The sequence below is a fragment of the Manis javanica genome, chromosome 10 (assembly GCF_040802235.1).
Source record: "Manis javanica isolate MJ-LG chromosome 10, MJ_LKY, whole genome shotgun sequence".
Taxonomy (NCBI): domain Eukaryota; kingdom Metazoa; phylum Chordata; class Mammalia; order Pholidota; family Manidae; genus Manis; species Manis javanica.
Window position 1 is genome coordinate 51,759,870 of NC_133165.1, and position 26,737 is coordinate 51,786,606.

Here is a 26,737-nt window from a genome sequence, read left to right on the forward strand (position 1 = left end):
TTCTAGGTTTTCCAGCTTGTTGGCATATAGGTTTTCATAGTAGTCTTTAATAATTCTTTGTATTTCTGTGGAGTCTGTCGTGATTATTCCATTCTCATTTCTGATTATTTTGAGTTGCGTTGATTCTCTTTTTCTCTTAATAAGTTGGGCTAGAGGCTTCACTGTTTTGTTTATTCTCTCAAAGAACCAGCTCTTGGTTTCGTTGATTTTTGCTATTGTTTTATTCTTCTCAATTTTGTTTATTTCTTCTCTGATCTTTATTATGTCCCTCCTTCTGCTGACTTTAGGCCTCATTTGTTCTTCATTTTCTAGTTTCAATAATTGTGATGTTAGACTATTCATTTGGGATTGTTCTTCCTTCTTCAAGTGTGCCTAGATTGCTATATACTTTCCTCTTAACACTGCTTTCGCTGCGTCCCACAGAAGGTGGGGCTTAGTGTTGTTGTCATTTGTTTCTATATATTCCTTGATCTCTATTTTGATTTGTTCATTGATCCATTGATTATTTAGTAGCATGTTGTTAAGCCTCCATGTGTTTGCGAGCCTTTTTGTTTTCTTTGTAGAATTTATTTCTAGTTTTATACCTTTGTGGTCTGAAAAATTGGTTGGTAGAATTTCAATATTTTGGAATTTACTGAGGCTCTTTATGTGAGCTAGTATGTGGTCTATTCTGGAGAATGTTCCATGTGCACTTGAGAAGAATGTATATCCTGTTGCTTTTGGATGTAGAGTTCTATAGATGTCTGTTAGGTCCATCTGTTCTAGTGTGTTGTTCAGTGCCTGTGTGTCCTTACTTATTTTCTGCCCGGTGGATCTATCCTTCAGGGTGAGTGGTGTGTTGAAGTCTCCTAAAATGAATGCATTGCAGTCTATTTCCCTCTTTAGTTCTGTTAGTATTTGCTTCACATATGCTGGTGCTCCTGTATTGGGTGCATATATATTTAGAATGGTTATATCCTCTTGTTGGACTGAGCCCTTTATCATTATGTAGTGTCCTTCTTTATCTCTTGTTACTTTCTTTGTTTTGAAGTCTATTTTGTCTGATATTAGTACTGCAACCCCTGCTTTCTTCTCACTGTTGTTTGCCTGAAATATGTTTTTCCATCCCTTGACTTTTAGTCTATGCTTATCTTTGGGTTTAAGGTGAGTTTCTTGTAAGCAGCATATAGATGGGTCTTGCTTTTTTATCCATTCTATTACTCTGTGTCTTTTGATTGGTGCATTAAGTCCATTTACATTTAGGGTGACTATTGAGAGATATGTACTTATTGCCATTGCAGGCTTTAGATTCGTGGTTACCAAAGGTTCAAGGTTAGCTTCTTTAGTATCTTACTCCCTAACTTAGCTCACTTATTGAGCTGTTATATACACTGTCTGGAGATTCTTTTCTTCTCTCCCTTCTTATTCCTCCTCCTTCATTCTTCATATGTTGTGTGTTTTGTTCTGTGCTCTTTTTAGGGGTGCTCCCATTTAGAGCAGTCCCTGTAGGATGCCCTGTAGAGGTGGTTTGTGGGAAGCAAATTTCCTCAGCTTTTGCTTGTCTGGGAATTGTTTAATCCCGCCTTCATATTTAAATGATAGTCGTGCTGGATACAGTATCCTTGGTTCAAGGCCCTTCTGTTTCATTGCATTAAGTATATCATGCCATTCTCTTCTGGCCTGTAGGGTTTCTGTCCAGAAGTCTGATGTTAGCCTGATGGGTTTTCCTTTATAGGTGACCTTTTTCTCTCTAGCTGCCTTTAAAACTCTTTCCTTGTCCTTGATCCTTGCCATTTTAATTACTATGTGTCTTGGTGTTGTTCTCCTTGGATCCTTTCTGTTGGGGGTTCTGTGTAATTCCATGGTCTGTTCGATTATTTCCTCCCCCAGTTTGGGGAAGTTTTCAGCAATTATTTCTTCAAAGAGACTTTCTATCCCTTTTCCTCTTTCTTCTTCTTCTGGTATCCCTATAATACGAAAGTTATTCCTTTTGGCTTGGTCACATAGTTCTCTTAGTGTTGTTTCATTCCTGGAGATCCTTTTATCTCTCTCTATGTCAGCTTCTATACGTTCCTGTTCTCTGGCTTCTATTCCTTCAATGGCCTCTTGCATCTTATCCATTCTGCTTATAAATCCTTCCAGGGTTTGTTTCACTTCTGTGATCTCCTTCCTGACGTCTGTGATCTCCCTCCGGACTTCATCCCATTGCTCTTGCATTTTTCTCTGCATCTCTGTCAGCATGTTCATGATTTTTATTTTGAATTCTTTTTCAGGAGGACTGGTTAGGTCTGTCTCCTTCTCAGGTGTTGTCTCTGTGATCTTTGTCTGCCTGTAGTTTTGCCTTTTCATGGTGATAGAGATAGTTTGCAGACCTGGTACGAGTGACCGCTGTAAGAGCTTCCCTTCTTGTTGGTTTGTGGCCTTCCTCTCCTGGGAGAATAGCGACCTCTAGTGGCTTATGCTTGTCAGCTGTGCACAGACAGGGCTTCTGCTACCTGCCCATTTGCTATGGAGTTTATCTCCGCTGTTGCTGTGGGTGTGGCCTGGCTGGGGCCGCTCCTCCAAAGTGATGGAGCCCCGTTGGAGGGGGAGCGGCCGGGAGGCTATTTATCTCTGTAAGGGGCCTCTGTGCTCCCTGTTGCCCAGGGAGTTAGAGTGGCCAGAGATCCCCAGATTCCCTGCCTCTGGTCTAAGTGTCCTGTTCTGCCCCTTTAAGACTTCCAAAAAGCACTCTCCAAACCAAAACAACAACAGCAACAATGAGAGAGGGAACAGAAAAAAAAAGAAAAAAAAAAAGGAAAAAACACGCGATTTTTTTTTCCCCCCTCAGGCACCGGTCCCAGGCTCCCGCTCACTGGTCCTGCTGCCCTGCCTCCCTAGCACCGGGGTCCCTGTCCCTTCAAGGCTTCCAAAAAGCACCCACCCACCGGTCCCGCAGGGAAAAACGCGCGATATTCCTTGTCTTCAGGCGCCGGTCCCAGGCACCCGCTCACCGTTCCTGCTGCTCTGCCTCCCTAGCACCAGGGTCTCTGTCCCTTTAGGGCTTCCACAAAGCACTCGCCAAAAGGAGAAAAAAAAAGGGGAAAAACGCGCGATTTCCTCTGTCTTCAGGCGCCAGTCTCAGGCACCCGCCTACAGGTCCCGTGGGGAAAAACACGCGATAATCTTTTTCCTCAGGCACCGTTCCCAGGCACCTGCTCACTGGTCCCGCCGCCCGGCCTCCCTAGCAATGGGGTCCCTGTCCCTTTAAGGCTTCCAAAAAGCACTCGCCAAAAAGAGGAAAAAAAGGGGGAAAAACGCGTGATTTCCTCTGTCCTCAGGCACCAGTCTCAGGCACCCGCCCACCAGTCCTGTAGGGAAAACCACCCAATAATCTTTGTCCTCAGGCGCCAGTCCCAGGCACCCACTCACTGGTCCCGCCGCCCTGCCTCCCTAGCAACGGGATCCCTGTCTCTTTAAGGCTTCCAAAAAGCACTCACCAAAAAAAAAAAAAAAAACCGCTCCGGTTTCTTTCCACCTGCCGGGAGCTGGGGGGGGGAGGGGCGCTCGGGTCCCGCCGGGCCAGGGCTTGTATCTTACCCCTTTCGCATGGCGCTGGGTTCCTGCAGGTGTGGATGTGGTCTGGATGTTGTCCTGTGTCCTCTGGTCTCTATTTTAGGAAGAGTTTTCTTTGTTATATTTTCATAGCTCTATGTGTTTTTGGGAGATTTCCACTGCTCTACTCACGCCACCATCCTAGCTCCGCCTCCTCTGTTTTTTTAATGTGCTAACAAGAAGTAGTAAAATTGGCGTTTTCTTCCTTGCACAGTCAAGTAAGACCCACCTGTAGTAAAGTGATGCACCATGACCCAAGGACTAGCAGTGTGTACAGTGACTGGCCCTTTTTGGAGTCATTTCAGGGATGACAGCTCATTTGATTGAGGGTCCGGGAGCAGCCGTGGAGGTGGAGGGTTTAGAGCCAGGCAGACCCCATCGGAGTCCTGGTTCCACCACTTACAACAATGACAGAATCACTTAACCCCGGAATCACTGTTTCCTCACCTCCCAACATATATCATAGGACTCACTTTAAACAGCTATTTGTGGATTAAAGGTGATAATGTACATGAAGCAACTATTTCTTTTCACAGCAAAACTGGGAAGTAGGGAGGTAGGAATAGCCTCATGGAAAATCTGGAAGCCAAAGTGCACAAGGATTGCATGACTTACCCAGGGCTCTGCAGTGAGGGCGCATCTCCTGTCCCCAACTCCCCTCTGACCATCAGAATCATAGCCCAGCAGCCTGTCCACTTTGACCCTCTAGATGAGGACAGACCATTGTCAATTGCCAAACTCATGATAAGAGAGTAAAATTTATCCTAGTTACCTTGTTTGGTGGGTTAATTCACTTTATTCTGCTCTAATTTCCTTGACTGTCTCCCTGTAAATGGAGACTGCCTAGTTGGGCTCTAAATGTGGGTGGTTCTTCAAACAGCTTTCTATGGGATCAATTTCTCCTGTAGTGTACAACCCCCCAAAATGCCCACCCTTTCATGGGTCTGAGAGAGAAGGCTCCCACCCTCCCCTTCAGTCATGAGCCCTTGCAGTCTTTGTAGTCAGACCAGTGGCACTGGGAGAGGATCTCTCACACCATGAAGGTGAACGACCATTGTTAAATAAGAAAACACTGCAAAAAGGCAAACAGGTCATTGTTCTCTGTCTTTTCTCTCCTGATAGCACAGCAAAGATAACAACCACCAAACCTCCAAATAAAAATATCCAGTGTCTACAGCATCCATGCTGGCAGCTTAATTAGACAAATAGGAACCCCAACAGCCCACAGGTCAAGTTCTGCCTGGAATTATTCGCCCACAGTTCTAGCAGAAATACCAGAGGCTGTTTAATCTCTAAGTAGGAGGGATTGTCATTTATATTCCAGTGACAGAGACCTGCAGGGAGTCCCCTCGGCCCTGCCATATGACCACATCCCATCCTGCAGAGCCCGAGTTTCTCAGCAAAGCTTAGGGCCCATTGGGGAGTAGTGTTGTTTCCTAACAGCAAGTGTCCTGCACGGAGCCCTATGATGGACCACAGATAGTGGGATGAGGATTCTCACACAGAAGTTGGACTCCTTCTCTCCCCTCTCCTTGTTATTCCCCCAATTGGCCACTGCCCTCTCCTCTCTCTCTCTCTCTCAGTCCGGACTGTGTCTTACATTGACCTCTTTCACTCATGAGTATTCATAACCCTGACTAATTGGCACCCACATAATTGAAGCTGTACTCCACCAGAAACTTAAGGTCTGAACTCAAGCATTACTCAGCGTGGGCATTCCCTGGCTTTTCTATATAATTCTAAGAAATTCTTGCAGGATGTGAAGTTAGGGGTGAAAAAGGTAAGGGGAAAACATTTAATGAAAACTAATGTGCCCAATGTTATACCTTGCTCGTAAGTCTCCAATCTGTGAAAACAGAGACAGTGTCCATGTGGAAGTAAACCCTCTGAAGAAAGGATCTGAGTGGACTAATTACTCATAATCTGTGCTCTCTCTTCACTTCATGTGCGTGTTGTAAAGATTGATGAGGTACTAACTGGAAACCTCTCAGAACTCCTTAGTTATAGTTACTTGCTAATAAGGTGACCCAATTACCAGCCTTTTTTGAATATTGCAACTGATAGGAAAGCTAAATCCTTATAGTATTTCTTAAGGAAGTATAACCTTCATAAAGTATTACTCTACAGCAGCCAGAGGCAGACAGGTATTAGATGACCATAAGACAAGCTATAAATAACAGACCTCTTTTTTTTTGTCATCCATTCCACTTTTCCTTTCTTCTCAATATCCCGGCCCATCTGACCTTTTCTATCATTTATCTAACTTTCCATCTCTCTCTGCTTCCCTCTTGTACTTGCTATCACTTTGTTCCTTCTCTCTCACACTGCCCTGTGGATGATTGTTTTGGTATTTACCCCTTAGTTAGGGAGTAACAGGAGTCACCCTTAGGGGGCGCTATAGCAATTTTTGTGTCTGTTCAGTTTTCTTCAGCCTTCAGGAAGCCATCTTGGATGCTTGTCTCTGGCTAACGCCAAGCCTGGCTGTTCAGAGTTTCATTTGCTGTCCTGTTGGAGGTTCTTCAGGGAGTTCTAACATGCATTCTTCCATTTCCCTGTCTACTTCCTTTCCATGAATCTTTAAGTGACTTTATAACATCCTATCTCACATTTGGAATTCAGACATTCATTGAATTTCTGAGAATCCTCTGCTGTGTCTGGCACTGCATGAGATGCCATAGGGGACTGAAGACACCATTCCTGTCTTTAAAGAGCATGTGGTGAGAACTCCACACAATAAACACAACTAGACTGTAATCAAGTGCTGAACGGACACAATTCTCTGCCAGAAAAGTGTGACAGAGGCAGGCAGGCATCGCTCTGGGCAGTCAGGAGGGACCTAGGTTAGAGTTGATGGGAAGGGCCTCATGTTAAGCAACAAGAGTAACAGGGAATGCACCCTCTCCAGACTGCCAGGAAGGCATCCTTGGAGGTCCAGGAGCTTATTGTTTTGCTTGTGTTCACATATTTCTAAAGAAAAGAGAATCCTTAGTTGATTCAAATCTCACAGGTCTGTTTAGTGTTTGGGCACCACTCACTCATGAGGCTCCCAGAGTTTTGTGTATCTGGCAGCGGTAGGGGAGACCCCTTCCGGCAGGTCCATAGGGATGTGCTCACTCCGTGGTCAGTCTCTAATTATTTCTTACTTAGTGAATCTTTGCACTAACTAGAATTCAGAGCTCAAGTTTTCTGTTTATATAGAGGTGAGCTGTGGCATCTCGATTCTCCACACAGCAGAATCATTATCCTTTCTAAATAATCCATTCCATCATGTCAGGTTAAAACATGAGCCCTGAAAAGCTATCTTTTGTCAAAGATCAGAATCTCATTAACATGATCAAATGCACTTAAGTCACTATGAGTTTTCAAGAACAGTTTAAAGGGGCTTCAATGAATGGTGTAGGTTACTCTGCATGTGGGAGATCAAGAGACTTAAATGATACCCACTTACCTTATTCACCAAATATGCCTGTGGGGAGAGAAGAGAGGGGAGATATCTGTAATCCATGCTTTCCTGCTAATCTGAAGATGATAGATTCTCACACTTTGAACTGTGACATCAAAATACACTTAAACAATACAGGTTTCTGGGGAGGAATGTGTAGAATGATAATAAGATGGGTTATAATAAAAAGTTTTTTAATTTCATTCATTATTTATTCACTCACACATTATGTTCACCAATTATATTTTGATGAACATATGATTGCCACTGGCCAAATCTATAGCCAGGTAGAAAGGCAACTGTCCATATGAGACATAAAAACTGTTCCAGCAACAGTACGTTGAATTCCTCCACCGTTGTTACTCTTTTGAATTAATACATAACATCCGAAGCTCCCCTGCTAAATGAAAATGCTTCAGGAGTATAGATAACACTGTCCAACTGACCCTGTTTATATATTGGCACAAGTTGACTTTGCAGAATAACTACCTGACACTCTGCAGAGAGCAGTGTCCTATGGAAACAAGATATTCCAAGAAGAAGTTTTGAGATAAAAGACAAAAACCATGAGTTAGAAGAGGATGGATGAAGATGCTGAGCTGATCTTATGTTTAAGGCAGAAACCAGGAGCTGAAGGAGGAGGAGAAATGCCTGGTCATAACTGTCCACCTAGCAATTGGGACTGGCTGCTCTGAAAAGCAAGCCTCCCTAAATGTCTTACTGTGTGCATCAGCTCATTGTTAAAGGTGATGAAACCAAAACTTGCTGCATTTCATGGAATCACAGAATCACAAATGTTAGGGTTCTGGAAGGAATAATAGCCATCACTTGCCCAACCCATTTGTTCTATAGATCTAGAAAATACGCATACCCAGTAAAGGGTTCAAATGCATTCTTGGCATCTTGGGAGCAGGGGAAGTCCAGGACCAGTTGGTATTTGTTGAGCTTCTGAATTGAACTGAGCCTGACTCAGGCCTTGGCCCGTTGTCAACGCTTTCTTCCAACCTCTTTCTCTGCATCCCCCCTGGGATCCTTGGGAGTTGGTTTTCTCACTTTCTGCAAAGTTCAAATGAAGAACCTTGTAGTTTATATTCTCATGGGTAGTAAGGAATGAGGGGTCCAATAGTTTGGCTCAGTAAATATTCGTAAATGATTACTATGTACCAGTGGGCACCAGGCTCAGAGATGAGAGACTGACTGTCCCTGCCTTCAAGGAGTTTACAGTCTGGAGGGGACACAAAAGCCGTCCACAAAATGAGGTTGGTGATAGAAGAGCTTCACAAAGCAAGGCCTCAAGGGACCCAGGAAACCCTTGGGACCCAGCAAGGTGAGGCTTAGAGAGTTCTTTATCAGAGACAGTTTGGTGTGGGGCACAGTGTTTCCTAAAAGGAGTTGAACTATTTAAACATTTTAATAAGCACAGATGTAGTGTAATGTCTGTTATTAAAGTAGAATTGATATCAAACCTGTGAGTTTTGTAGAGATGTAGTTTCCTTTTGAAATTAATTAAAACCTTAAAAAGAGTCAGTTTAAAGAAAAATATGAGGTAAATAATAGTGAAGGCAGTACAAATATATGGCAAAAATAAGGACGGTAGTCTGGGAAAATATTTAATGTTTATTGAGGGTTTACTATGTGTCAGGGATTATTCTAAGGGACTGGGTCAGCAAGCCGTTTCTCTTAAGTCCCAGTAGCAAATATTTTAGGCTTTGCAGACCATACATTCTCTGTGAGAACTATTCAGTTCTGCTGTTGTAGCAGGAAAGCAGCCATGGATGGCAGGTTGCAGTCTGAAGCAGCTGCAGTGCCTGGCGGCTGGGTGCCAGAAGCTGGTAGGGAGCAGCCAGCACTGGGGTGGTGCTAACCCCTGGGGTGATCGTGTCTCCTGAGGGACCCCTTGCCAGACATGAACAGGCCTTCTCAGGAGGAGCAACACAAATGAGGAGCATCAAGCCCTTTCTTTTTTTCCCCTTAAGGTATCATTTATATACAATCTTATGAAGGTTTCACATGAGCAACATTGTGGTTTCAACATTCACCCATATTATCAAGTCCCCGCCACACCCCACTGCAGTCACTGTTGATCAGTGTAGTAAGATGCTATAGAGTTGCTACTTGTCGCCTCTGTGCTATACTGCCCTCCCCGTGACTTGCCCTATATTATGTGTGCTGATCATAATGCCCCTGAGTCCCCTTCTCCCTCCCATCCCACCCACTCTCCCTAACCCCTCCCCTTTGGTAACCAGTAGTCCCTTCTTGGAGTCTCTGACTCTGCTGCTGTTTTGTTCCTTCATTTTTGCTTTGTTGTTTGTTATACTCCAAAAATGAGTGGAATCATTTGATACTTGTCTTTCTCCACCACATCAGGCCCTTTCTTGTCAGGAAAAGGCTGGTGGAAAAAAGCTAATCATTTGTGGGTGATCTAATCTCAGGGTGCTGGTTCATGGGCTGCGGCCCCAGCTGGCAACCCAGCCCGGCCTCCCAAGCTGGCTGGCTCCCTCCTGCCTCCTGCCACTGGTTTCTACTTGACCCAGGACCCTGACCTCAGAGTTGGTAGGGGTGGGCTGCAGAGGTACCAGAACACCTGGCTTCTAACCCCTTTGCCACCCCAAAGTGCAGATTGGGCACTTCCCCAGTCTGGGCTTCAGTTTCCCCATCTGTCAATTGAGAACTTGGGCTAGAAGTTCTCCAAGGGCCTTTTGACCATCAGCCCCAGATGGAAGGACCACCCAACCTCTCCCCCTGGGTACCTGGCTCCACACCTGCCCTGCCCACTCCACACCCCACCTCTCATTCTCGCTCCTTTACATCCCAATGCCCCGCTTCCAGGCCCTTTGCCCCTACATTTCTCATTCCAGGGCCTCCCCTGGGCCTCAGACCCATCTGTCAGATGCTATGGGACACCAACTAATTGCTCAAGTGTTTTCACTGCACCTGCTATAACCCAGGCCCTGAGCTGGGGTCAATCAGGCTCAGTCCCTGCCCCGGGGCCACCAGGCAGGGGCGCAAAGCCGCAGGTTATAGGCTGTCTCCATTCAGATGTCCACGCACTGGATGTCTGTCAACCACACCTGCTGCCTCCCAAGGCCCTTGCCCCTCACACACACACATCACAGTTAATGCCCGACAGTGCCCCAGGCCTTCATTCTTCTCAGAGATGTGCTGATTGTACACCTACTGTGTGCTCCAGGCAAGGAATACTACCAAACAGGGAAGATTCACGTTAATGACACGTATTATCCCCGGGGGATGACACGCATTTTATGGCTGCGCACTGACTGCCCGGCTCCTTGTCACGGCTTCCAGAACTATCCCATCCAAGCCCCTGCCCTCTGGGAGGCAGTGCAGAACAGAGACCATCATCCTCCCACGCGGATACCTGAGGCCCAGTGAACAGGTGACCCGCCCACAATTACGCACGGACCCTGAGGGAGCTGGGACTCTGTGCCCACGGTCACGCTCTGGTCCCCAGCCCTGTCCTGCCATGTGCTGGTGGGCTTGTACGCGGGCTCACACATTCTGCTCACACTCGTTACTCCCGCCCCTACCTCACTTGGACAAGGAGAGCCTGGTTACCTCCATCTACCCCGAGCAACCTGGGGCTTGCCTGAAGCTCTGGCCGGGTGGTGTGATTCCACATCCCATCCCTGGGCCATCCAATCCCCCAATCCCCAGGTCCACCGACTGGTGATGGGAGTAGCCCCTGGGACATGTGGGTCTAGCCGGCTGTGTGATGCTGGGCAGTCCGCTTCCCTTTCCTGGGCCTCAGTCTGTGCCTCCAATCAAGATGAAGATGCCCACAGCACCCTGCACCTTCCTCCCGCACAGAGCAGTGGTAGGAGGTGAGAACCAAGCCACAGAGGAGCCTTTCTATCCAAACCCTACCTTGGCCTTGGGCCTAGCTGACCACCTTTCCCCTGAAGCCTCAATCACATCATGGCCAGCAGCAGCAGCAGCTACATGTGATGCCCAGTGCTATGTGGTTTGTGTTCTGTAAGCATAATGGCACTGTCTCCATTTGACAGATGAGGATACAGATGCTCAGAAAGGCTGAGTAACTTGCCCAAGATCACACAGCCTGAAGAATATGACGCAAGCTTCAAAGCAAGCAAACGTGCCCAACACCCATACGACTTCCCCAGCAGCCCCTGTGGCAAGGCTCACAGCCCAGGACTGAATGCAGACTGGCATGTAAATGCACACAAACTGTCTCCTCTGACTCTTACCAGCTGGCAAGGGGCTTCAAGATGGGCGGGGCCTCCTGTCTGAGGACACAGGTGGGCTTTCTGGAGGGGGCTTTCCAGAAGGGACCCCACAGATATGGAGATCTCATTTTCTGAGCCTAAAATCGGCCTCGGGAAAGGTCCTGTGTTGCCAGGATCATGAGCCCTCCGGGATGCTGGGGAAGGTTATGGAGACAGCAGGGGAGAATTCCTGAATCCAGCTCTCTGTGCAGACACCAGGTTCTGGGGAGCGCCATTGTGTCTGCAGACAGTGAGCCAGAAAACAGGAGCAAGCAGAAACTGGATTCATGACCCAAAAGGAATCTCAGGTGAAGCCTGGTTTGAGAAGTCACTCCTCTTCCTAAGTTCTGTCCCTGCTGAGGTACAGATCAGCAGAGAAGGGCCCCAGGCCCTGCCCCTGGCAGCCCCAGGCCCCCACTCACTGGGCTCTAGGCCTTCAGAGAACCTTCCTCATGGGGCTGACACAGCTCTGAACTGGCTCCGAAGACCTGAGGTGCCACCATACGTACCCTTCCCTGACGTCCATCCTCACAGAGGTGTGCAGAGCCCTGGCAGAAGAGTGGACACAGCTCATTGGCAATGACTCAACATAAACACCAGGATAAACTGGAGCCTGCATCACTGACCCTGGGTTCATCCCTCCCAGGAGGGCTGCATGCCAAGACATCCCCTTCTGCCCCCTCCCAGGGTCTCTGGGGTCTCTCAGGTTCTTCCACGTTGTCAGCCCCACCCTGAGTACTGTGTCTGTTGGGATTTACCTGGATTCATAATGAAGTTCAAGGGTTACCTGAGGAGCCACCATGGATGGGCTCCCACAGTAGAAACTGGTGCCCTCTCCTGCCCGTCCCCAGGGGCCTTTAGCCATTCCACACCCACCAAAATCAACCATCTGCCACATCCTGCCTCCAGGGAGAATCTGCAGAACCTGGTCCCTTAGCAGACTCTTTCCCTCCTCCTTTGGGGTGTGTTGGAGGCCCTGGCCACTCTCACTTCCCCACCTCCCCATCAGCCACGGTCTGCTCCAAAGCCTCCCGCCAGCTGGTCAGCCTCGAGTCACCTGCCCAGCCTCCTGGGACGGGCAGGCAAGGGAGGCTCAGGGGCCCCTGCAGGAGGGCAAGCAGCCCTGGCCCAAGTGTCACGAGATGTGGTTTAGGATCTTGATTCTCATCACATGTCTTCCCAGTCCTGGGCCTCAGTTTCTCCATTGGAGGAAAGGAGGCCAACACATTCTGAGGTCCCTTCCAGCTCTAACAGTTCATGGCTCAAAAAGCACATGGCATACCTCATCTGGAAGGCTCAGAAATGGAGGTGGGGGTAGAAGGATGCCTGAGGAAGGTGGCAGGAGGGGGCCCTGAAGATCTGCCCCCCCCCGCCCAGCATGTCACATTAGCCATCCTGGAAGACAGACCCAAACTGAGTGGTGACATGTAAAAGAGAAAGTGGCACCAAACAGAACAAATGGAATGGTTAACCCTAGGTGGGGTCAATTTGGAAAGGCTGGTTCCAAGTTCAGGCTGATTTTTCAAAACAGGCATAATATACACCTAGTAAAATCCACTCTCTTTAGTGTACAGCTCCATGAGTTTTTGTTTTTTTTGTGGGGGGAAATATTTGCATCACTTATGACAAAAGGTTAGCATCCTCAATCCATAATGTGCTCTTCACACTAATACATAAAAGATAAATAAAGGCAGTTCACAAAAGAAGTAGAAATGGCTAATAAACATATGAAAATATATTCAAACTTTTTAGCTATCAAAGAAATTCAGGTTATGAACAATGAGATAGAATTGTTTTGTGTATTTAATTGACAAGGCTTTTTTGTTAAATAATAATACCCTATGTAGACTAAGGTGAGAACATGACCTTGCTCTAAGGAATCTTGGAAAGATGCATCAAAACTGGATGCATGTATCATTTTCTTTGAGACTTTAAGCATGGGAAACTGGTTTGATAAACAATTAAAAAACCCTTTGCAATCTTTCAACATTAACTGTAGACTAATAAATCTTTGTTCTTTTAACAAACAAAAAATTCTAGTTTTGCTGTGTACTTGATATTGACTTATTTGCTTTAATTTCACATAGCATGATTATATCAATTTTCCACAAACTTTCTACAACTTTCTTTTTACATTCAGTGTTCTCCCTCTTTAAGTAAACAGCTGTACTTTAGAACAAAATTACTTTCTTTTATTCTCAACAAAACGAATTTCTATTCTTTACACCTCTTATTAAAACACACATCTTTTTTAGCAAGCAGAGATGTTTTATTATTTTAAGTAGCTTTAATTAGACCTTAAAACTATTATGAACTTTAATTTTCAGTGAACACTGAGAAGTAGGCTATTGTAAACTGTTACACTAGCATCCTTTAGATTGACAAATTTATGAACACATTTTATAATTTCTGTAACTATGAGCTTTACAGCACAATCTCTAAGCACAAAATATGTCTACTTAGCAAAACACTAAGGTTTTAGGTTACCACAGAGATTCTCAGGCTGTTTGTAGGTATACACACTGTAATACATTGTAACACACTATTATTAAGACGTTCACTTGGTACACTTAGTTTACTCATTCCCAACAACCATGCTAGATTACTCACAAAACTGTAACTAAACATTAGATAAAGTCAAACCTCATAACCATAAGGACATGTCCATTTCAGTTCAACTTAAATTAGCATTAATGCTTAATATTTTCAATTAGAATTTTCTGGAAGTTTTAGAATGCCTAATTTTCACAAGTGTTTGTCTTTATCAATTTTTATTAATACCATCCAGAGGTAGAAAAATATTTTTCATTTACACACTTAGACACACAAACACACAGACTGAGATGTAATTGTTAGGCTGGAGGAGGGAAAAACAAGGACATGCAAACAGAGAGATACCATAAAAGGAGAACAGACCAGACCCCCAAGGTCCATGCCTTATATGGAAAGGGGACAGCTCTTCCTGAATTCCATCCTTCTGATGTGCCAACTAACACCAGGATGTCAGCCTCCTCCCTCTTGGAAAGAAAAAAAGTTTCTAGTTGTCTATTATGTCACCTTTAGCCAATCATACCTCTAACTCTCCACACCCCCTAGGATAGCTTGCACATTCCTCCCCATCCTAACCCCTTATAAGCCCCCACCTCCCTGACTGGGTGTGACTTCCCCAGCCTCTAATAGCTGGACCACGGAACATCACCTGGGAGTTGCCTCTCTTTGCCTGCTTATTTCGGCTAAAATTTATCTTACAGTAATGACTACAGCTAGCAACACTTTTAATAAGAGAATATATACACAGACAGACTGATACAAAGATTTGAGTTACTAATATTCAATTGCCTCCTTTCTTTTTAGCTTACTTGGTTAAAAGTATTTCAATTTTCAAGAATACACTCTAAGGGCCAGTAGTTTACATAACTGGGTTAAGGTCTAGATGGCCTCAGACTGAAAGGGCCAATGAAGGCTCTGAACTGATAGGGACTGTGTGAGTCTAGGGGGCTGGAAATGAAATGCAAGTACAATTCCAGCACCAGTTATTTAAAGCCAGGCTGTGTTGCAGAAGATTAATTTTTTCTATCTCAGGGAGTCTATTTTAAAAACTTCTTAATTTTTGAGGATAATGATGAACCCAATAAGAATAGATTTTCACCAAAAAATTTTCAGAAAACTAGTTCCATATTGTAGTAGTTCAGGGAACTTTTGACTATTTTCCTTTCTTGTGGCAAAATACATTTAGCTGCATAACCTTATACTGCATACTTCTCTCAGGGGCCAAGCCTCTCCAATCAGAGTTTGTATTGAGGCCAGGCTTGTGTGCAGAAGATAAGGCACTTTTTCAGGGTCTGGGAATCAAACCTCTCCCATTTATTCAGAATGCATGCCAGAGGTGTGAACTGGCTTTAACTTTGAAGAGGAAGCTCCCATCTGGAAGAGAAAGACAGGTATGTAACACCTGGTTGGCCTTTCTCTGTGAGGGTGTGCCCTTGTCTTGGAGCCTGGGTGACAGTGGTCAATCACCTCTTCTGCCAGGACTACTGGATTTAACCACTCCTTACCAGTGTGGCCTACACCTTGCCTTGATTCCCCTCTTGCCTTCCCACTAAGCAAGAGTCACCTCAGAGCTGGTAGTGGGGACCTCACCGGTGTGCTCCTACTTTACACCTTTTGGGAGTTCTAATCTAGATTTGAGTTTTCTCTGCACGGAGCTTTAGCATAGTACACTCGGGATCATTCTTTGAGGGCCCCCTACCTGTCCGATAAGTGCAGGGACTGTGTGACTTCTTGGTGCCAGAGCCTTGATCCAAGTCACAAACCTGTTTCTCTTCCCTGGGGGCTGCATAAACGGAAATGCTTAGCGCCAGGATGACTGCCTCTAAGGATGGGGGATCTACAGAATAGAGCCATTTACATGTTAGTCTCAGGTTTCAGCTTGATTACTTTACAGACTTGATTGACATTACACAGGAGAAAATGGCACAGGCCTAAAAGGACTGCTTTGAATGGGGAGCAATGGAACTTTTTGCCAAGGCCAGAGATAAAATTCAGAGGCTGCTATGGACATTTATGGGGGTCTATACTCTTAAACACCAGTTTCTCCCACTGCCTGGGAATGATCCTGCTAGTCACCTACTGTAAGAAATCTGATCTGTGAGACAAGAGGTTGGGGGTCATCTGCATCTCTCGCATAGTCGGAGGCTTACTCAGCACCACTGAATCGATCAGCAAGAGCTGAGATCCAAGGACCACTGTCTACTGGTCTGGTCTGCCCTCGGAGTCCGCAGATTAGGATAGGAAAGTAGGAAATCAGCTCAGCCACTCCCCGACATTCCCATCCATCTGGAGGTGGGGGATCAAGGAGTGGCAGACACCAGGAAACCTTTCACCCAAGACTTAAGACTGGTAGCAAACGCTAATCATCTTTTAAGTGGCTAACGGGTGCCCAGACACATTTTGATGAGATAAAAAAAAAGTGCAGTATTGTCAGGAATAAGAGCAAAGCATAGATCTCCTATGGTGCAGTGGTGAGCATCAGGTTCCATGAAACTGATGAAGTTAGAAGAGAGTTAGGAATGCCCCCTGCCTCACTCAGAGGCCAGGGCAGCATGAAGAAGCAGGATGGAAGTCAAGAGACAAAGAGAGACACTCCTCATGGATACCCAGTCGGGCTATCGGAGTCTGATTTCAGATACACCGGCCTTTGAGAAGCCGCTCAAGTGTAGCCTCAGCCTAGACTCTCAGTTGCCCACAGCTTTCCTCAGTCCCTCGCATCCAAGGAGATGCCTCTAAAAGGGAATCCTGGCCTCCACTCAGGTGACATTCCTGGCTCCCAAGGGAGACAGGGGGACCTGTTGCTCAGACTTTGAGAATGCCAGCCAGGCTAGTCCCATTTAAATGGCTGACCAGTGCTCAATGCTGTGTGCCATAGACGGCTTCCTTCTATAAGGACAGTGAAAGAAAAAGCAGGCTTGGATACTGATAATCACCTCTGAAGTTATCCCAGATGTGCCCCCCAAAATGATGCTGGGGTTCTTGTTTGTGGAGTCTCAGAATGAACTTAGCAAACAGTCAAGGTAAGAAAGCCAGGGAGACTTTTATGGATACAGTGACAGGACAGACCTCCTTGCATGAGCCAGGAGGGTACAAGAGAGCCCGTAGTGGTTATCTAGGGAATTTATAGGCGGCTGAGAGACAGAGCTAGGGATGCAGACCCACCAAGTGGTCTCTAAATTTTTATCTTTGAAGAGACACTACGTTTCTTATCAGTTTTCTGGACTATTTGGCAGAGTTAACATAAGATTTACTGCTTTGATTCTTTCTCAAAATAGTAGTTTCTTGGTTTGTGAGTGTATCAATCAAGGCTGCTTGTCTTGCTTTCAAGGTGAGCTGAGTTATTGTTTTGTTTGTTAAATAGTAAGAATCTTACTTCTTAACTTCTTGGGTGTAAAAATGCAATCTTATCTTTAAGATGGAATCCTTCCTGCCCTTTAGTATGTTATTTATGGCTGGGCCTGCCTGCTAAATTAATTGCCCAGGTTATATATTACTTGATTAGGGGCTGGAGGAGGAAAAGCAGCATCTGGGTAAAAAAGATAAACTGGGCCTTTTAGCAGGCTAAAGTAAATTTTACAACAGCCTTATTTAATTGACACAATGGAGACATGGGCTATGCTGAGGTACTTTCTTACCTGGGGGATATTCAAACATCCCAGGCCAGGTTATTCCTGGCTTTTTAGTTTTAATCTTCACTGAATTTTGCTCATATTCCTAGTTTGATATTTTACTTTAGGGAATTAATGTGACTCTGACTTTAATTGTTTAATATGGAGTTTTGGTAGGGATATTTTTCTAGAGGCCCTCACCCTATTCTCCCTAAGCCCATAGTCTGTCTCAGAATCACTACTTGTCTTCTCTGTGTTCTATACTGCCTTCCCCGTATCCCACCCCCTACATCACGTGTACTGATCGTAATGGCCCATATTCCCCTTCCAACCCACTGTCCACAGTTCCTTTCCCTTTGGTAACTGTTAGTCCATTCTCGGGTTCTGTGAGTCAGCTGCTGTTTTGTGCCTTCAGTTTTTCATTTGTTCTTACGCTCCACAGATGAGTGAAATTTTTTGATACTTGTTCTCCACCTGGCTTACTTCACCGGGCATAATACCCTCTAGCCCCATCCATGTTGTTGCAAATCCTTCTTTCATTTCTTAAAGCTCTGAACTTTAATATAGTATGGGTTTAGCAGAATCCTTGGTAACATCACTTAAAATATCCCTACTTCAGGTGAAAATATCTTCTGTCTTTAAAGCATAGTACTATAATAGGTTTTGTTACTTTTTTTCATTGGAACAATAAATTGTCTCATCCAAGCTCAAAGAGGTGTACCCTGGAAACCTCCTTGATGGATATAACTTGACTGATAAAGATGATTCGATTAAAAAGACTTGTGTTTTTGTTTGGTCCCAGTAGCTGAGTGATACAACAAAATTCAAAACTTAGCTGACACTAGATCCTTGATAAGTACATTTATTTGAAAAGGTGAACATTCAGGTTTTTAAAACGTTTGACTTTGGGTGTATATTTATGATGACTTAGCATAAAAGACTGAAGGATTTTTGTGGAGGTCAGAGAGAAAATAACTATTATTATGGTCAAAAGAGGTTTCTCATGTTCTCCAGGTTGGTAATTTTTCTAGACCCCAGTGAGCCTATACCTGAGGGCTCTGTATTATCCTTCCCAAAACTGGAATAAACAGTGATTATGTGCACCATGCACAGGCCCTTATCTGTGACCTGTGAAGTTCTTCTCTTACAGACTGAACAAAATGAGAGCACTGGGGGGGGGGGGTGTAGGTGGGCCGCTAAAGTGTTTGTTTTTAATTTATGGATGGTAGGATATTAACTTTGTGATTGAACTGCTTTGGTGAGAACTTAGCAAATAATCAGTACACCTGAATAGAGTTAAAAAGCTCTTGAAGCATTTTTATACTTTTCTTATTAGATTATGACAGTCCTAGAACAAAAATAGTGTAGCTACTCTTTCTGATGCAAATTTTCCAACTTTGGCCAATGAGGACCCTTTCAAATACTGGCAATTGACTCACTTTTCAGAAGCCCCTCTTCACAAAGTAAAGTTTTTTAGTCACTTCAAAAGGAGACTTTACATACAGTGCTGGATTAGAGCCACAGAATTATGTTGAAGGTCGGATCATACGTTATTCTGTAGGGTCAGTCATGTGACTTGTTTGGCTTTTAGCTGTGGAAGAGAAGGCATCCCAGTGCCTCACCCTTCTCCAGCCCTGCCTCATCCCGCTCGCAGACAGCAGAGAGGCCAGCAAAGAAACTAAGGTAATCTGTGATTTGCTGTGTGGATTAATGAGAGGGCAGGAAAAGAGGGAAATTTACTTGGCTCTCAGGCTTTCTGAGACTCCAATTTGGAGAATCAAAGCGGTTCACACCTAAGTGCAGAGACAGTGCCACCCTGAATCGCTCTCGTCTCTTGCAGTCATCACACAGTGACCACACCAGCCTCTGCTCCCCTTCATGCTGCAGTGTGAGGGTCTGGGGCATAAGGGGAAGGGCTTGCATGGAACAGAATGACTGATGGGAGTGGGCAGCAGGCTTCACATTCTAGACCCCAGCTGACCCTCTAGGTGACCGACTAGAATGCAACTTTCTTGAGATGGAGGTGTGACTAGGACTCTCAGAAACTTGGCAGGTTGTATGTAAGGTTCTGAAGATTGTTTTCTGCTTGTTTTAAGACAAAGGTGTCTCTGTGGCTTCTGTGAACTGCCTCCCTTCATTTCTTTAGGAATTTTCTTTGCTTCTTTTTGTTGTCTTGACACACTGAGATCTTAGTCATGGTTGTTCTAGACTTTGGTCAGTTGGTAGTTAGGAGGGTATAAGGAGTTATCCAGTACTTTTCTAAACTTAATTGTGCTTCCTCCTACAGAGAAGAGGAGCTTTCTTTCTTTTTTTTTTTTAAGGAAACTACTCCTGATTCATGAATCAGAGAAGAGGACCTTTCTAATGATTCCAGGTACTCAGCTCCCTTGGTAAGAGACAAGCAGTCCCAGGAAGAACATGGTAAGTTGATGAACACGTGGCATGTGTTGGTGGTAGTGTGTATGGAGGGCACATGGACTACAACTCACTAGAAACACGTATTGAGCCTTGATTTGTGTGGGGCTTGGTAGTTACAGAGATAGACGTTCCTGTCATTCGGGCTTTATGGTCTGGTAATGGAGAAAGGTTGCCCAGACTCATATAGCATAACCCAGGCCATCTGGGAGGTTTGGGGTAAGGTAAGCCTAGGTGGGGGAATCTGAGCACTCCAGGCAATTTCTGTCCAGTAAGCAACCATGTGCACACATTTGGAGCAATTACCACTTCATGTCTTCTTGACTGTTAGAAATAATCTGGCCAACACCATTCAAGAGCCCAAGCCATGGAAGACAGAATCTCAGAGACACCTAGTGAAAGTTCAGTATTAAAAGTGAGGCTGCATAGACAAACCTCTCCATTTCTGGAAGAGAGGAGGAAGAAAGTAAGTCTGTTACTTTAGTTGCAGATACAACCATATGCAGGGAGCAGAACTCCTGGGATTCTCCAGCGACACCCAGCAGCTCACGGCCACGCAGACACAAGTCTCTCCTGGTGCCCTCCAGGTGAGGGATCCCGCTGATCTTGGTATGGTCTGTCCACCGGCCCCTGCCCACCCCAGCCTGGCTCCCCTGCATCTCAGGAATGGAAGGGTCAGTACAGGTTTCTTTCATTTCCATCTGACTGGCTTGGCTTCTCCTTTTTCTCTTGGTAGCCTCCAGCTCCCATGCTTGGCTACTCAATCACGACCAAAGATTTTCACCAGGAGAAGCAAGTTATGTTACAATGGCTGAACAGGGTCTTGGAGGATAAGACGGGTAAGGAATATAGGTTAATTACACACTCCAGAGATGGTATCCTTTGGTTATACTGGTCTTTCCCCTCTGAGAAATCCACTTCTTGGGTTCTCAGTGGAAACCAAGAACAGTGAGCATTGAGATTGAGAGGAAGCATTTCTACATGAGTTCTCCTGAGTCCCTGAGCCTCCCCGTGCTCTGTGATGCCCCTGGAAAGAATTCTCCTACAAGGGAGAACAATCCTTTCTTTCTTCCTTAGAAACTGCCTCGAACTCTGACAGTGTGAACCGACCTGCCACTCCACCTTCTAATCTCACCCTGCCTGCTGCTGGGACTGCTGCTTCCTCAGTCTCCCTCCCAGCCCCAAGTACTAACCTGCTGCTGGGGAGCTTGAAGAAGAAGCCAAACCCCCTGGGCCTACCATCTTTCCCAGGTGAGCGGGAGAGCTTTCTGTGGAGCACACAGTGCCATCAGCCTCTGCTTAGGCTAACATGAAAGCAGCATGCCTGTCAGTCGCTAAAAAGGTTGAACCTGCTCTGGTTTAGCACATCTGAGCTGGTGCAAGCCTGCTAGCTTCAGAACCCTCTCATCAGGAGCAGATTGTAGGGAAGGGGCTGCCATCCTTAGAACTGGAGAAGGCAGCCTCATTCTGGTAGTCAGACAGCTGTTGGTTTGCAGCCCCATTCCTTAGCTGCTCTGAGCAGTGCTTGAGTTCAGATTATTGGATTTTCCTCAGTGTCCACACATTTAACCCCTGCTAGGCCGTTTTATCCCCTGCTGTCTGTCTGATAATCTGTGAAGGGTAGAAATAAGGAGCCCTTCTATGATTTGGGGGAATGAATACATTAAGAACCTGTGGTAGAGATGAGTCATATTTGTTGACTCCTGAATCCCTGGCACAGCAAGGCTTCTAGAGCACCAAATACCATCACATTTGAGGCACTAGAATTCCCTTTTTCTGTTCCTCTTCCAAGAATCTGCTGGAGTGGCAGCCACCACGGCCTGTTTGTCCCTTAAGACACCTGGCTTTCTGGGCCCTCTTGGCTCTTCACAGCCAGGGCCCCTCCCAGGCCCTTCTCAGACTTCAGATCCACAGCCACTTTCTCAGGGCTGACCCCTGCCTCTCCTGCAATACCAGCCACTGATGCCACCAAGTCACCTCCAGGCCCTCAGGCTGCGACATCTGCCAAACACCAGGCCCCGCCTGCTACACGCCCCACCCTGAAGCCCAGTGTTCTGTTTGGCATGCTGAGGAGCCTATTAATCAATGACGCTGCCTTAGCAGCTCCTGCTGTGTTTTCACACATCCCATATTCAAGCTCATCTTTGTGGCTCCACCTAAATGTCAGAATGAGGTGTCCAGTGCCATCCAGCCATTCCCATGTCACAACAGTGGTATCTTCCAGCTCTTCCCCCACCCCGACTACCAGCAGCCTGCCCCCCACTTTCAGTCCTGTCTTTACCAGTACAGGGCTACCTACATTTTTGCCCTTCTCAACTCCTTTCTCCTTCAGTCAGACTACTTCAGGCAATAGCACGAATGCCCCACTGTTCCCCAGCCAGGCCAGTGTCAGTGTCCGCTCAGCAGCGGCTTGGGGGACGACCACAAGCACAGCCGCAGACTCCACCTGGAAGCCTGTCTTCGGCTTTGGTGTGAGCAGTGTAACCAGCACTGTGAGCAGCATGACCAACTCCACTGCTTCCACTGCCCAGCCTGTCCTCTTCAGGTCCCCCCTTGCCTCTGGTGCCAGCTCTGCCCAGCCATGGAGTCCATACTCCAGTATGACAAGGCGCCGGCCACACCTGCTCCAACAACAGCCATCACCTTCGGCCAGTCCCTACCTGGCACTGTCCAGACAGCTGTAATAAAATGGAAAGGTAAAGAAAAACTTCAATCATATCTACATAAATTTAGCATTTCACTTATTTCCAAATCTCTAAATATATGAAAATTCCCTTACAAAAACTAATCACATGTCTCTTAAGTATGAAGATACCAGGTGATAAAAATCATTATGAAACTACGGCATCAAATTCTGGAATATCAGTTAATGAACAAAATATACTACTTTCCACATTAATTGTAATTTAATCATAAAATATATCATTATATTCATGTTTTCTATTCTTGGGGTACCTCCAATATTTAAGAATGAATGGGAGTGGAATAAATTCCATTTATAGCCTATTAACTTTTGAGGACATCTCTGTTCCCAGGAGAAAGATACTATTTCATACTCTACAATCTTCACATATGAGTAATTATAAAAAGATAAAGCACAGGACATCCTATTAAAACTTAAGTACAGAGTGTAGTTAACACACCATCCTCAGCCTTCAATATCACACATTCACTCTCAAAGATCATTTGCAATCCCTCAAAATGTTTTACCTACCAGGGATACAGGATGGTACATTTGAAAATCCATCAACATCATCCACCACATAAACAAAAAAACAAAAAAAAGCATCGCCATAGATGCTGATGCTGAAAAAGCATTCGACAAAGTTCAACATCCATTCATGATAAAAACTCTCAACAAAATGGGTATAGAGGGCAAGTACCTCAACATAATAAAGGCCATATACGACAAACCCACAGCCAACATCATACTTAACAGTTAGAAGCTGAAAGTTTTTCCTTTAATATCAGGAACAAAACAAGGATGCCCACTCTCCCCACTTTTATTCAACATAATACTGGAGGTCCTACCCACGGCACTCAGACAAAACAAAGAAATAAAAGGGATCCAAGGAGCCAAGATGGTTGCATGAGTAAAGCAGTAGAAATTTCCTCCCAAAACCATATATATTTTTGAAAATACAACAAATACAATTATTCCTAAGAGACCAGAACATACAGTACAAAAGCCAGACTATATCTACACTGTGAGACCCCAGCGCCTCATGAAGGGGGTAAGACACAAGCCGCAGCCCGGCAGGATCTGAGCACATCCCCCACCTCGGCACCGAAGCAGGAGGAGAGGAGTCAGAGCGGGGAGGGTGAGGGAGCCGAGGACTGCTGAATACCGAGCTATAGCCATCCGCACCGGGAGTGCGGACACAGAGTATGTGGTGTGCTCGGTACTAGGGAGATGGGACAGTAAAATCTGCGACCAGGTCTCCATAGCCGGCACACATGGGACAAAAGAAAAGCGAGTGCTTTTTGAAAGTCTTAAATAGACAGGGGCCTCACAGCTGCACACAACTGTCCCAGTGCACTCAGCCTAGCAGCTGGGAATCCCAGGGAACTCTGGGCGCCCTAAGCCCCTGGGTGGCAGCACAGCTTGGAAGCCCCTCACAGTGATAAACAGCCTGCCGCCCGTTCGCCCTCCAGCACGGCCCCGCCATAGTGAAGCAGTGGCCTGATGCCGGCCACGCCCACAGCAACTGCACAAAGCTCCCTCCACAGGGCAGAGTCAAGAATCAGAGACGCCGTCTGCGCACAGCTGCCCAGCACAAGCCACTAGGGGTAGCTGTTCTGACAGGAGAGAAAGGCCATAAACTAGCAAGAAGAGATGTTCTCCCAGCCAACACACATGCCAGCTCCCCACAACTACCTCTATCACCATGAAAAGGCAGAATTTGATCCAGACCAAAATAACAGAGAAGGAGATTGGGCAGGTAGACCTAACCAATCTTCCTGAAAAAGAATTCAAAATAAAGGTCATAACCATGCTGATGGAGCTGCAGAGAAAAATTCAAGAGCTAACTGACAAAGTAGGGAGGGAGACTACAGAAATAAAATAATCTCTGGAAGGACTTGAAAGCAGAATGGACGAGATGCAAGAGGCCGTTAATGGAATAGAAACCAGAGAACAGGAATGCACAGAAGCTGACGCAGAGAGAGATAAAAAGATCTCCAGAAATGAAACAATATTAAGAGAACTGTGTGATGAATGCAAAAGGAACAATATTCGCATTACAGGGGTACCAGAAGACGAAGAAAGAGAAAAAGGGATAGAAAGTGTATTTGAAGAAATAATTGCTGAAAACTTCCCCAAATTGGGGGAGGAAATAGTCACTCAGACCACGGAAGCACACAGAACTCCCAACAGAAGGGACTCAAGGAGGACATCACTATGACACATAATAATGAAAATGGCAAAGATCAAGGACAAGGACAGAGTTTTAAAGGCAGCTAGAGAGAGGAAAAATGTCACGTACAAACGAAAACCCATCAGGCTATCATCAGACTTCTCAACAGAAACCTTACAGGCCAGAAGAGAATGGTATGATATATTTAATGCAATGAAACAGAAGGGCCTTGAACCAAGAATACTGTATCCAGCATGATTATGATTTAAATATGAAGGAGGGATTACACAATTCCCAGACAAGCAAAAGTTGAGGGAATTTGTCTCATACAAACCACCTCTACAGGGTATTTTAGAGGGACTGCTCTAAATGGGAGCACTCCTAATACTAAGTAGATGTCACCAGAGAAAATGAAACCACAGTAAAAAAAGCAGACCAATCAAATATTAAAGGTAAAAAATAAACTACCCACAAAAGTATTCAAAGGAAACACAAAAGAGCACAGAATATAACACCCAACATATAAAGAATGAAGGAGGAGGAATAAGAAGGGAGAGAAATAAAAAAATATAAGTTTTCATAATAACTCAATAAGTGAGTTAAGTTAAGCAGTAAGATAGTAAAGAAGCGAACCTTGAACCTCTGGTAACCACAAATCTAAAGCCTGCAATGGCAATAAATACATACCTTTCAATAATCACCCCAAATGTAAATGGACTTAATGCACCAATCAAAAGACACAGAGTAATAGAATGGATAAAAAAAGCAAGACCATCTATATGCTGCTTACAAGAGACTCACCTCAAACCCAAAGACATGTACAGATTAAAAGTCAAGGGATGGAAAAGATATTACATGCAAACAACAAGGAGAAAAAAGCAGGTGTTGCAGTACTAGTATCAGACAAAATATACTTCAAAACAAAGAAAGTAACAAGAGATATAGGACAACATTACTAATGATAAAGGGCTCAGTCCAACAAGAGGATATAACCAATATAAATATATATGCACCCAATACAGGAGCACCAGCATATGTGAAACAAATACTAACAGAATTAAAGGAGGAAATAGAATGCAATGCAATCATTTTAGGAGACTTCAACACACCACTCACTCCAAAGGATAGACCCACCAGACAGAAAATAAGTAAGGACACAGAGGCACTGAACAACACACTAGAACAGATGGACCTAACAGACATCTATAGAACTCTACATCCAAAAGCAACAAGATACACATCCTTCTCAAGTGCACATGGAACATTCTTCAGAATAGACCACATACTAGACCACAAAGACAGCCTCAGTAAATTCCAAATGACTGAAATTCTACCAACCAACTTTTCAGACCACTAAGATATAAAACTAGAAATAAATTGTACAAAGAAAGCAAAAAGGCTCACAAACTCATGGAGGTTTAAAAACATGCTCTTAAATAATCAACGGATCAATGAACAAATTAAAATACAGATCAAGCAATATACAGAAACAAATGACAACAACAACACAAAGCCCCAACTTCTGTGGGATGTAGCAAAAGCAGTCTTAAGAGGAAAGTATACAGCAATCCAGGCATATTTAAAGAAGGAAGAATAACCCCAAATGAATAGTTTAAAGTCACAATTATTTAAATTGGAAAAAGAACAAATGAGGCCTAAAATCAGAAGAAGGAGGGACATAATAAAGATTAGAGAAGAAATTAATAAAATTGAGAAGAATAAAACAATAGAAAAAAATTAATGAAACCAATGAAATCAATGAAACCGGTTCCTTGAAAAATTGAACAAAATAGATAAGCCTCTAGTCAGACTTACTAACAGAAAGAGTATCACACATCAACAGAATCAGAAATAAGAAAGGAATAATCATGACAGACCCCACAGAAATAAAAAGAATTATTAGAGAATATTACATAAACCTATATGCTAACAAGCTGGAAAACCTAGAAGAAGCATATAACTTCCTAGAAAAATACAACCTTCCAAGACTGACCAAGGAAGAAACAGAAAATCTAAACAGACAAATTACCAGCAACAATACTGAAGCAT

The 26,737-nt window shown here is 44.8% G+C and overlaps 1 protein-coding gene across 30 annotated transcripts in view; it reads right to left on the reverse strand.

Moving 5' to 3' along the window:
* Window positions 1–26,737, reverse strand: part of LOC108388231 (uncharacterized) — a 139,531-nt gene that overhangs the window by 17,061 nt on the left and 95,733 nt on the right. For 6 of the 30 annotated variants that reach the window (XM_073215434.1, XM_073215433.1, XM_073215431.1 and 3 more), the window contains 2 exons: window positions 22,493–22,510; window positions 13,045–15,646 (listed from right to left, as the gene is read on the reverse strand). The exons of 15 other annotated variants lie outside the window; for them this stretch is intronic. In XM_073215434.1, the coding sequence (XP_073071535.1) occupies window positions 15,438–15,646; window positions 22,493–22,510 (227 nt within the window). In that variant the 3' untranslated portion in view covers window positions 13,045–15,437. Of the gene's footprint in view, window positions 1–3,498; window positions 3,629–4,188; window positions 4,279–7,021; window positions 7,040–7,886; window positions 8,072–13,044; window positions 15,647–22,492; window positions 22,511–26,737 lie in introns of those variants that run through there. 9 more of the 30 variants (XM_073215436.1, XM_073215435.1, XM_073215437.1 and 6 more) reach the window with 7 other exon arrangements.